Genomic DNA, 10,033 nt, shown 5'->3' with positions numbered 1-10,033 from the left:
TGGTTGAATTTTGAAATTCAGAATTTCAAAATCTGGGGGAATTTTTGTTAAAAAAATTGTGTATTCTTCCCCTTTTTTTGGCCAGCTGTCTTTGAATCTGGCTATTGATTATGGCCTGGCCCAATTCTAGTGAAATCAGTGGAACCACTCCAACTCTTTTCAGTGGGAGTTGGATCAAGCCATTTGTTAAATCTGAGGCCCATGGCTCTTTCTCCAGGTAGTTTCCTTCTTCTGATCTGCTGGCTTCTCTTACTGCAGGTAGTGGATGATGGGCCTGGCACAGGTACAGCCCACAGTGACCAGCTGTTTCTCCAGCCGGTAAGTGTGCTGGCAGCCTTTCCGCTCCCGTTGGAGAACAAGGATCTCGTGTTGGATGGGGATGGAGTTCATGCTGTAGTCCTCCTGTCCGGTGGAGTCCACACAGCTGTAATGGCGGCACTTGGCCTGAGCGATCACTTGAGGGAACCGGTTGGGATCCTCGTTAATGCTGTGAAGCAAGACACAAAGAGAATGACTTGGTCAAAGTGGAAGCCTGGCCACTGCCCTGAATCAGCAGGGCTTTCTCCTCAGCTAATTCTTGCTCATCACCCAGCCACCGTTTGCAAATGCCTCCTCGAGATGCACCTTTCCCATGACTCATAGAGTCAGCTTGTGCTGGGTCAACATATGAGCTCCTGCAATTCTCATGGGTCTGACTAGTTTCAATGGGAGTTTTTGCCTGAATAAGGATTGATTACAACTGGATGAAGACTTCAGGATTAGGCCCAATGTTCCCAAAGCCTAGTGTCCCACTAATATCAATGGCAAAACTCCCATTGACTTAAATGGTGTAGGATTGAGCCCTTGGGGGTATTTTGCTGGACTTTCTGAGGCAGGATTTGCACTCAGATATGTCAGACCAGAAATGGCTCTGAAAAAAAGAGCAGTGAGAATGGGGACATGAACTGTACCTGTAATCCCAGGGAGACATAGACCGGTTACTGACATCATGACCCACTTTGATAGCATGCTTTGTGCTGCTGATGCTTATGTCAACTTTCACACTTAGAGGGAATCTGGCATCTTTTTGGGGCGGGCAGTCATCACTCTTTTTCTCATCAGTGCCTCTCTCTGTGTTGAATCCAGGTTGTACTGCCTTTCCATGGGCTGAATTCTTAGCCTGGAGCACCAGGATCAGCATTAACAGCAGTGAATGGAACTGAAATAGAGAAACACCACGATTAGTTAGTGCAGAGCACAAAACGCAGGAATGGGCTGTGTGGCTTCAGCAACAAGTTATATCCTGAAATTCAACTCTTGGCTTGGAGGCCTCATGCACGCCCAACTCTGCTTGTGGTTGGTAGGTTCAGAACTGAACAAAGTTCGACTTCATTCACAGAAACCTTTGTGTCTAAAAGGAACCCATGGCAATTCTCCTGATTTTTATGAGATGGATGCACTTATAAAAGTAAATTCCTAGGAAGAAACACACCTTTGCAAAAACACAGCAGAGTGTGGATTAGTGTGTAGGACTGGGAGCTAGGAATCCTCTTTCCAGGCTCAATCTCTGCTAATGTAAATGAGAATAGCTCCATTAACATCTGTGGACTTTTCACCATTTACACAAGCAGAGAATTTGCCCCCCTGACTCCAATTTTTTTGCAGAGATAACTCGTCAATGGCTGAAGGTAGAAACATCAAACTTAGCTTGTTCTGTTGATCTGATTGAGACTAAATAGAAAACAAAGTCTGAAGACCATAAGTTCTTTTACTGTAAGTTAGTAGTATAAGAAATTCCAGGTTGTGTTAAATAATAAATAATCTAATTTAACAAATAATTTCACATAAAGGAACTCGACTCTAAGAAATAAGCACAAGGAGACACAGTAAGGTTGAGTTTTCAACCTTATTGTTTCATTTCCTGACTTCCGAGTGCCTGAGTTCTGAAAGTTAATATTGAATTAGTGCTAGTTTTGTGTATGGAAAATAATATCTCCTAATAATCCAGACCAGCACGAAGCAGCCACAGCATACTAGTGATTCTGATCCTAAACATTAGAATTTTTAAAAAAGAAAAGATTTAGGGGGGATATTGTATATCTTCAATTGATTAGTGATATCACACAGTAGCATTCTCTGTGGTTTCCTTGTTTATTTTTCATGTATGACATTTTTAACAATTAAGGGAGAAAAAAAAGGATATACCCAAACAAAAAACTAAGTGAAGGTTGACCATACAAACCGGTAACTAAATTGTAAAAGAAAAATCACTAAAAAGTTGTATTTATCTTTAAAACGAGCATTATAAACCCAGTAATTCAGAATCACAGTGAAAAGAAATGTAAACATTTTAAGGTACAAAAATGCATAGTAAAGGTGCTAATAACCATTACTCTGCCCTGTAGTGATGCTATGCAATAGCCATATGTTTTAGTAGTTGCTGGTCCCAATTTAGATTAAATTGATTTTTAAAAATAGGTAGATCAGTTTATATAGAAATAGCTATTAGAAGTTACATTGGTTACAATCAAATTTAACAAAGCTGGTACTTACCAATGTAGCATTCCTTGTAAAAGTCATCGTATTGCAGACTCTCTTACTTTGTCTGAAGTGCGTATAGGATATTTTCAACTGAACCTGTCTGTGTGCATGAACATAAGGGCTTTATATAAGGACTTCTGCTCTCACTGCCCTAGTTTCCATTGCAATTCCATTGCAATTGGGTTTTCCCAACCTTATTTGTGTTTCTTGCTCTGGACTGTGACTTAACTTTATATAACACTTTACATCAAACTTCCACTCGATGAACTCCAGGAAATGAAGTTATTGTGGTAACTGACAAACTGCTACCAGTTAACCTTAAAAACCTCTGGTTGATTTCGAGGAGTTTGAGTATAAACTGTCATAAGTAGTAAATTACTCTCAGTTTGGAATATTTGCATAATTTGCTCCCTTTCTGGAACAAAATTGAAGTCAGACACAAAATCCTTATGCTGTATTGATCAGAAATAAGGTTAGGTGCTAAGTGAATTCAGGTAACTGTGGTTATTTCATCAAATATAGGTTGAGATACTCTGTGGTCTTTCCTGGCAACACCACATGTATCATAGATTCTGTACTGTCACAGGAATATAGGAATTGCCAGACTGGATCCCACCCATGATCCATCTAGTCCAACGGCTTGTCTCTGACAGTGGCCAGCACAAGCTGTTTCACGGGAAGGTACAACCCCCCTGAAGTGGACATTTTGGGGAGAACCTGCCCCCCAAGGAAAATTTCCTCCTGTCTTCCAATATTTTTTAGAGGCTGGCTTATACCCTGACACACGAAGGTTTAAATCCCTTCCCGAACACTTGGTTTCTTTTAACATTTACTCTTTTAACTCAGGATGGTCCTGTTACCTATATTAATGTCCAGTCTCTGTTTCAATTCTGCTAAGATCTTGGCCTCAATTATAGATTATGGTAATGAGTTCTACAGACTAATAATGCATAATGTGAAAACTTACTTCCTTTTACCCATTTTGAATTTACCAGCCTTCCATGTCATTGAATGGCTTCTTGTATTCTGAGAGAGGGAGAAGAGAAATTCTCAATCTACTTTCTCTATCCCATTCATTATTCTTTCTGTCTGGAGGATGGGTCATTCAGAGTGCCAACAAGTTAAACTCAGTTGGGAGGCTCGGAAGAGATGAGATGGGCTATCGTAATGCTGGAAGGAAGATAATACTTAGTCCTGCCATGAGTGCAGGGGACTGGACTAGATGACCTCAAGTTCCCTTCCAGTCCTATCTATCTATCTATCTATCTATCTATCTATCTATCTATCTATCTATCTATCTATCTATCTATATATCTATCTATCTATCACCGTATATCTGAACACTTGCTATTTAAAATCAATGGCAATAGTGAAGTCGCTACTTGAGCTCATGTTGGGTGGTAGGAGTTTAAGTTAAAAGGGGCCGTCTATGTCATTTTTATGATGAAAAGGCCTTTTTTCAAAGGGGAGGATTTTGCAGTGTTTCCTAAAGTCAGCCAGACTCTGGATTTGTCTGACCTCCACTGGAAGTCTGTTCCAACGCTGGATCCCCTCAACTGAAATGGTCCCCTCTTGTTCCCCTGCTCCCTAAGGTGAACAGTCCTTCTCTTTTCAGCTGCTTTTCATAGAAGAATTTTTCCATGCTTCTAATCTTTCCCTTAAGGCAGCATGTTCACAGATGGGAGAAGAGTCATCACACACTGGTACAAAGAGCAGATTGGTTCATTATTCAGGGCCTTGTCTTCTAGTTGATTTTTCACTCTAGACTCATTGACCTGACCGAAAGGGGCCTGCAGAAGGAATCCCTCCTTTGGAGACCATTAAGAGAGGGAAAACACATGGGACTTCCACAATCTTCCTTGGAAGCCTATTCCAGAGCTTAACTACCCTCATAGTTAGCAAACTTTTCCTAATAGCTGACCTAACGCTATATCTACACTACAAGCTAGGGGTGTAATCTTTTCTAAAGTATGGCATCAGAATTGAATATAGAATTCCATTTGAGGTCTCACCAGTGCTGAGTAGAGAGAAACAATCACATCCCTTGTCTTAGAGAATATCAGCCTTTTTCACAACTGGATCACATTTAGGGTGACCAGACAGCAAGTGTGAAAAATCGGGACAGGGGTGGGGGGTTATAGCAGGGCTTTGGAGCAGTAATCCAGCTCTGCTCCAGCTCCAGCGCCAGCCCCAGGCAAAAACCTGCAGCTCCACTGCTCCGGAGCTGCTCTGCGCTCCAGCTCTCGGCGCCGCTCCAATGCCCTGGGTAATAGGCACCTATATAGGACAAAGCCCCAAATATCAGGACTGTCCCTCTAAAATCGGGACATCTGGTCACCCTAATCACATTGGTGACCCATATTCCTTTTGGGATCCACTATAGCCCCCAGATCCTTTTCAGCAGTACTACCGCCTAGCCACTTATTCCCCATTTTGTAGTTGTGCATTTGATTTTTCCTTCCTAAGTAAAGTACTTTGACCTGGTCTTTATTGAATTTTCTCCTGTTGATCTCAGACCCGTTCTCTAATTTGTTTAGATAGTTTTGAATTCTAATCCTGTCCTCCAAAGTGCCCACAACCCCTCCTAGTCTGGTGTCATTCACAAATGTTATAAGCATACTTGCCACACTATTGTCCAAGTCATTAATGAAAATATTGAATAGTGCCAGATCCAGAACTGATTCCTGCAGAATCCCACTAAATATACCCTCCCAATTTGACAGAGAACCATGGATAACTACTCTTTGAGTACAGTCTTCCAACCTACTGTGCACCCACCCTATAGTAATTTCATCTAGACCACATTTCCCTGGTTTGCTTATGAAAATGTCATGTGGCACTTTGTCAAAAGCTTGACTAAAATAAAGTTATATCACGTCTACTGCTTCCCCCATCCCCACCCACTAGGCCAGGAAGGAAATTAGATTGGCTTGGCATGATTTATTCTTGACAAATCATATGCTATTTCTCATAACCCTATTATCCTCTAGATACATACAAACTGATTGTTTAATAATTTATTCTGGTATCTTTCCAGGTATCAAAGTTAGGCTGATTTGTCTATAATTCCCTGGTTCCTCTTTGTTCTCCCTTTTAAAGATAGGTACTGGGACTGAATGCATCCCTGTATTCACTCCCTACACACCTTTGTAATCATCTTTGTAACCAAATGTGCATTGGGAAGTATCATTTGAAAACTAATAATTCACTGGTCAATCATCATGGTGAAATATGTGTAGCAATATTATATATAAAGTTATGAACATAAGCTAAAATTCTGACTGAACTGTGTCAGTCCAGTTTACCACACAAATCTGGGGAGGAAGTAAATCTGTTTCTCAAAGACAAAGGACAAGCTGACGCCTCTAGCCAGGTACCATCAAAGTTGATTGGCATTCACCGCTCAAGTGGCCATTTTTGGCAATGAACCGGGACAGGAACAGGTCGATTTGCATTTTAGCAAACGACGTCGAACCTTTTTCACCTCGAGACTCCATAACTCTGTCCTCAGAGTGGGAAGGAATTTTATCTAGTGGTAACCCTCAGGAAAATGCAATCCAAAGGGGGATTGGACTATAAAAGGGAGGGGCAAAAACACCCCAGGATCTCTCTTGCTTTCTCTCCCTGTCTCTCTGTTGCTCTTTCACTTTCACCTAAGAAGATAAAGGAAGCAGCCTTTTGACTTTGTGAAGGACCCGGGTATGAAAATTTGCTTAGCAATGTTGCTGGGAACATGTGGTGAGGATTTTACCTTGACCCTAGTCTAGTTTGTTAAGTTTTAGCTACTAGAAAGTGTTTTCTCTTTATTTCTCTTTAATGCCTTGTACTTGTACTCACTTAAAATCACTCTCTTTGTTATTAAATAAACTTTTAATATTTTTTAATCAAAGCAAATCCCATGGTGTGTTTAAACTGAGCTGTTTGGTAACTCCATTTGAAGTCACAGGCTGTTGGATATTGACCCCTCAGAGGGGCAATGGACCTAAATATCTGAACTGTCCAGGAGAGGGCTGGACCGTGCAGGACACATTTTTTTGGAAAATTTGGACCGGGAGTGTGCTGGGGTCACCCTGCAAATACTAACCGAGGCTGCTGGAAGCCAGAGTGTGGCTAGTGTTTTGCTGACTGGCTGCTGGGGCCAGAGTTGGTGGATCAGGACTGCAGCAATACTCCGACGCTCAGGATGTGGCCGGCATGCTGTTTAGCTGTTTGTGAGTGGCCCAGCTTGGGAGCTACAACAGCAAAGCACTGTAAGGCACCCAAGGTTGCAGGGCAGGTGGTGATTCACTGGTCTGGATTGCACCCTGGAATGTGATAGGCATTATGTTTGCCCTTCTACAGCCCTCTGGGACCTTACCTGTTCTCCATGAGTGGCCATTTTCGGCAATAAACCGGGGCAGGAACAGGTCGATTTCATTTTAGCAAACGACATAGAACCTCTTTCACCTTGAGAATCCATAGCTCTGTCCTCAGAGAGGGAAGGAATTTTATCTAGTGGTAACCCTCAGGAAAATGCAATCCAAAGGGGGATTGGACTATAAAAGGGAGGGGCAAAAACACCCCAGGATCTCTCTTGCTTTCTCTCCCTGTCTCTCTGTTGCTCTTTCACTTTCACCTAAGAAGATAAAGGAAGCAGCCTTTTGACTTTGTTAAGGACCCGGGCATGAAAATTTGCTTAGCAATGTTGCTGGGAACATGTGGTGAGGATTTTACCTTGACCCTAGTCTAGTTTGTTAAGTTTTAGCTACTAGAAAGTGTTTTCTCTTTATTTCTCTTTAATGCCTTGTACTTGTACTCACTTAAAATCACTCTCTTTGTTATTAAATAAACTTTTAATATTTTTTAATCAAAGCAAATCCCATGGTGTGTTTAAACTGAGCTGTTTGGTAACTCCATTTGAAGTCACAGGCTGTTGGATATTGACCCCTCAGAGGGGCATGGACCTAAATATCTGAATTGTCCGGGAGAGGACTGGACCATGCAGGACACATTTTTTTGGAAAATTTGGACTGGGAATGTGCTGGGGTCACCCTGCAAGTACTAACCAAGGCTGCTGGAAGTCAGAGTGTGGCTAGTGTGTTTGTCATAACTATAAAGGGAAGGGTAACAGTCCTCCTGTGTACAATACTATAATCCCTCCTGGCCAGAGACACCAAAACCCTCTTACCTGTAAAGTGTTAAGAAGCTCAGGTAACCTGGCTGACACCTGACCCCAAGGACCAATATGGGGATAAGATACTTTCAAATCTTGGTGGGGGGAAGGCTTTTTTTGTGTTCTCTTTGTTTTGGGGGTTGTTCGCTCTTGGGACTAAGAGGGACCAGACATCAATCTATGCTCTCCAAATCTTCTGAACAAGTCTCTCATATTTCAAACTTTTAAGTAGTAGCCAGGCAAGGTGTGTTAGTTTTATCTGTGTTTTCTCAACTTGTAAATGTTCCTTTTGCTAGAGTATTTCTCTCTGTTTGCTGTAACTTTGAACCTAAAGTTAGAGGGGGTTCCTCTGGGCTCTTTAAGTTTGATTACCCTGTAAAGTTATTTTCCATCTTGATTTTACAGAGATGATTTTTACCTTTCTTCCTTTAATTAAAAGCCTTCTTTTTAAGAACCTGATTGATTTTTCCTTGTTTTAAGATCCAAGGGGATTGATCTGGACTCACCAGGAATTGGTGGGGGGAACGGGAAGGGGAGGGAAATGATTAATTCCTCCTTGTGTTAAGATCCAAGGGGTTTTGGATCAGTGTTCACCAGGGAATTCATGGAGGACTCTCTCAAGGCTACCCAGGGAAGGGAGTTAGCAAATTGAGAGTGGTGGCAGCAAAAGCAGATCTCAGCTGGTAGAGAAGTTTAGAGGTTTTCATGCAGGTCCCTACATCTGTACCCTAAAGTTCAGAGTGGGGAAGGAACCTTGACAGTGTTGCTGACTGGCTGTTGGAGCCAGAGTTGCTGGACCAGGACTGCAGCTCTACACCGACGCTCAGGATGTGACCGGCATGCTGTTTAGCTGTTTGTGAGTGGCCCAGCTTGGGAGCTACAACAGCAAAGCACTGTAAAGCACCCAAGGTTGCAGGGCAGGTGGTGATTCACTGGTCTGGATTGCACCCTGGAATGTGATAGGTATTATGTTTGCCCTTCTACAGCCCTCTGGGACCTTACCTGTTCTCCATGAGTTCTTGAATACAATTGCTAAAGGTTCCAAGTTTGCTTCAGCTAGTTCCGTAGAGATCCTACAATGAATTTCATCAGGCCCTGCTGACTTGAATACATCTAAATACTTTTTAATGTGTTCTTTCCCTATTTTGGCTTGTGTTCCTTCCCCCTTGCAGTTAATATTAATTGTGTTGGGTATCCAGTCACTATTAATCTCATTAGTGAAGACTGAAAGCAAAATAAGCATTAAACATGTTAGCCTTCTTGATAGCATCAGTCTCCTTCCCCGCTAAGTAGAGGACTACACTTTCCTTTGTCTTTCTCTTGCTCCTAATGTATTTAAAGAACATCTGTTTATTGCCTTGTTCCTGATTTGGAGGTGTATGATAGACCCCTACCATGACCTAAGTCCTATTTTTTCCCCTTTTATCTTTACTCAGAAATTCTCAATTGCTCTGCCTCTCACCTTCTTCTGGACCTCTGAAAAAGTGTATGTATTCTTGATTTATAATGGAATACCTCCTCCTTTTTTTCCCTGCTTGTCCATCCTGAATAAGCTATACCCCTCTCTACCAATATACCTGCCACTAGAATTGAGTGACTTGGCTGTGTTCTGAGGCACAGATCATGTGAAAAATGTGCTGCAGATGGCAAACACAATTACTAGGTAAATCAGTCACACACAAACCAGGGTGTTGGTACTAGAACCCTGCTTCTTCAGCGCTACCAAAAATGAACCTCTATCACTTGAGGTCTTGGAGATCTCCTTTAAGAGACAGCAGTAGTAGAGACCTTATCCTCTCGGTGGATCACTCATTAGATGGCAACATTGCACACAAAGAAACAGTAGATTTATTCACCGAATTTTTATTGAATAAATACAGATAATAATCAGATACATTATTTTGAATCTCACCTCTTAATGGTATAAATAATTGTATAAATAGATCACTTAAATAGAGATACAAAAGTATACCGTTTCACCACTGTTTTCCTGGGGGTTTACATAGATAGTTAAATTACTGCAAATTTGGTTTTATGTTCCATATCCATTTGCAGAAAAAGAAAGAAAACTACATTTTTGCTTTTTTAAGAGTCTTGTTCTGTTACAAATATAATAATTTACTTTTATGAGCACTTAAAAAAGCCTCTGGATTTTAGAGTCAGATTCAGGATGATTTTCCCAAGGCATTGATTGACTCTAGAGCTGGTCAAAATGGTTTGAATTTTGAAATGAAAAACAACAAACAAATGGGGGAAAAGGTTGATATCCAATTCTGAAAGCTTTTACCCTTTTATCTCCCACTTATAGATCTGGTTGAATTTTGAAATTCAGAATTTCAAAATCTGGGGAAATTTTTGTTA

At 41.4% G+C, this 10,033-nt stretch overlaps 1 protein-coding gene across 1 annotated transcript; it reads right to left on the bottom strand.

The window, feature by feature from the left end:
* Positions 1 to 249: 249 nt before the first annotated feature.
* Positions 250 to 6,888, bottom strand: LOC128834295 (interleukin-17F-like). Its single transcript, XM_054022905.1, has 3 exons — positions 6,878 to 6,888; positions 951 to 1,262; positions 250 to 487 (listed from the first exon to the last, which is right to left on the bottom strand). The coding sequence occupies exons 1-3, from the start codon at positions 6,886 to 6,888 to the stop codon at positions 250 to 252; spliced, it is 561 nt and encodes a 186-aa protein (XP_053878880.1).
* Positions 6,889 to 10,033: the final 3,145 nt, after the last annotated feature.

The sequence above is a fragment of the Malaclemys terrapin genome, chromosome 3 (assembly GCF_027887155.1).
Source record: "Malaclemys terrapin pileata isolate rMalTer1 chromosome 3, rMalTer1.hap1, whole genome shotgun sequence".
NCBI lineage: Eukaryota > Metazoa > Chordata > Testudines > Emydidae > Malaclemys > Malaclemys terrapin.
Note: the sequence above shows the minus strand (reverse complement) of the source record. Positions and strands in the feature narration are given on the sequence as shown.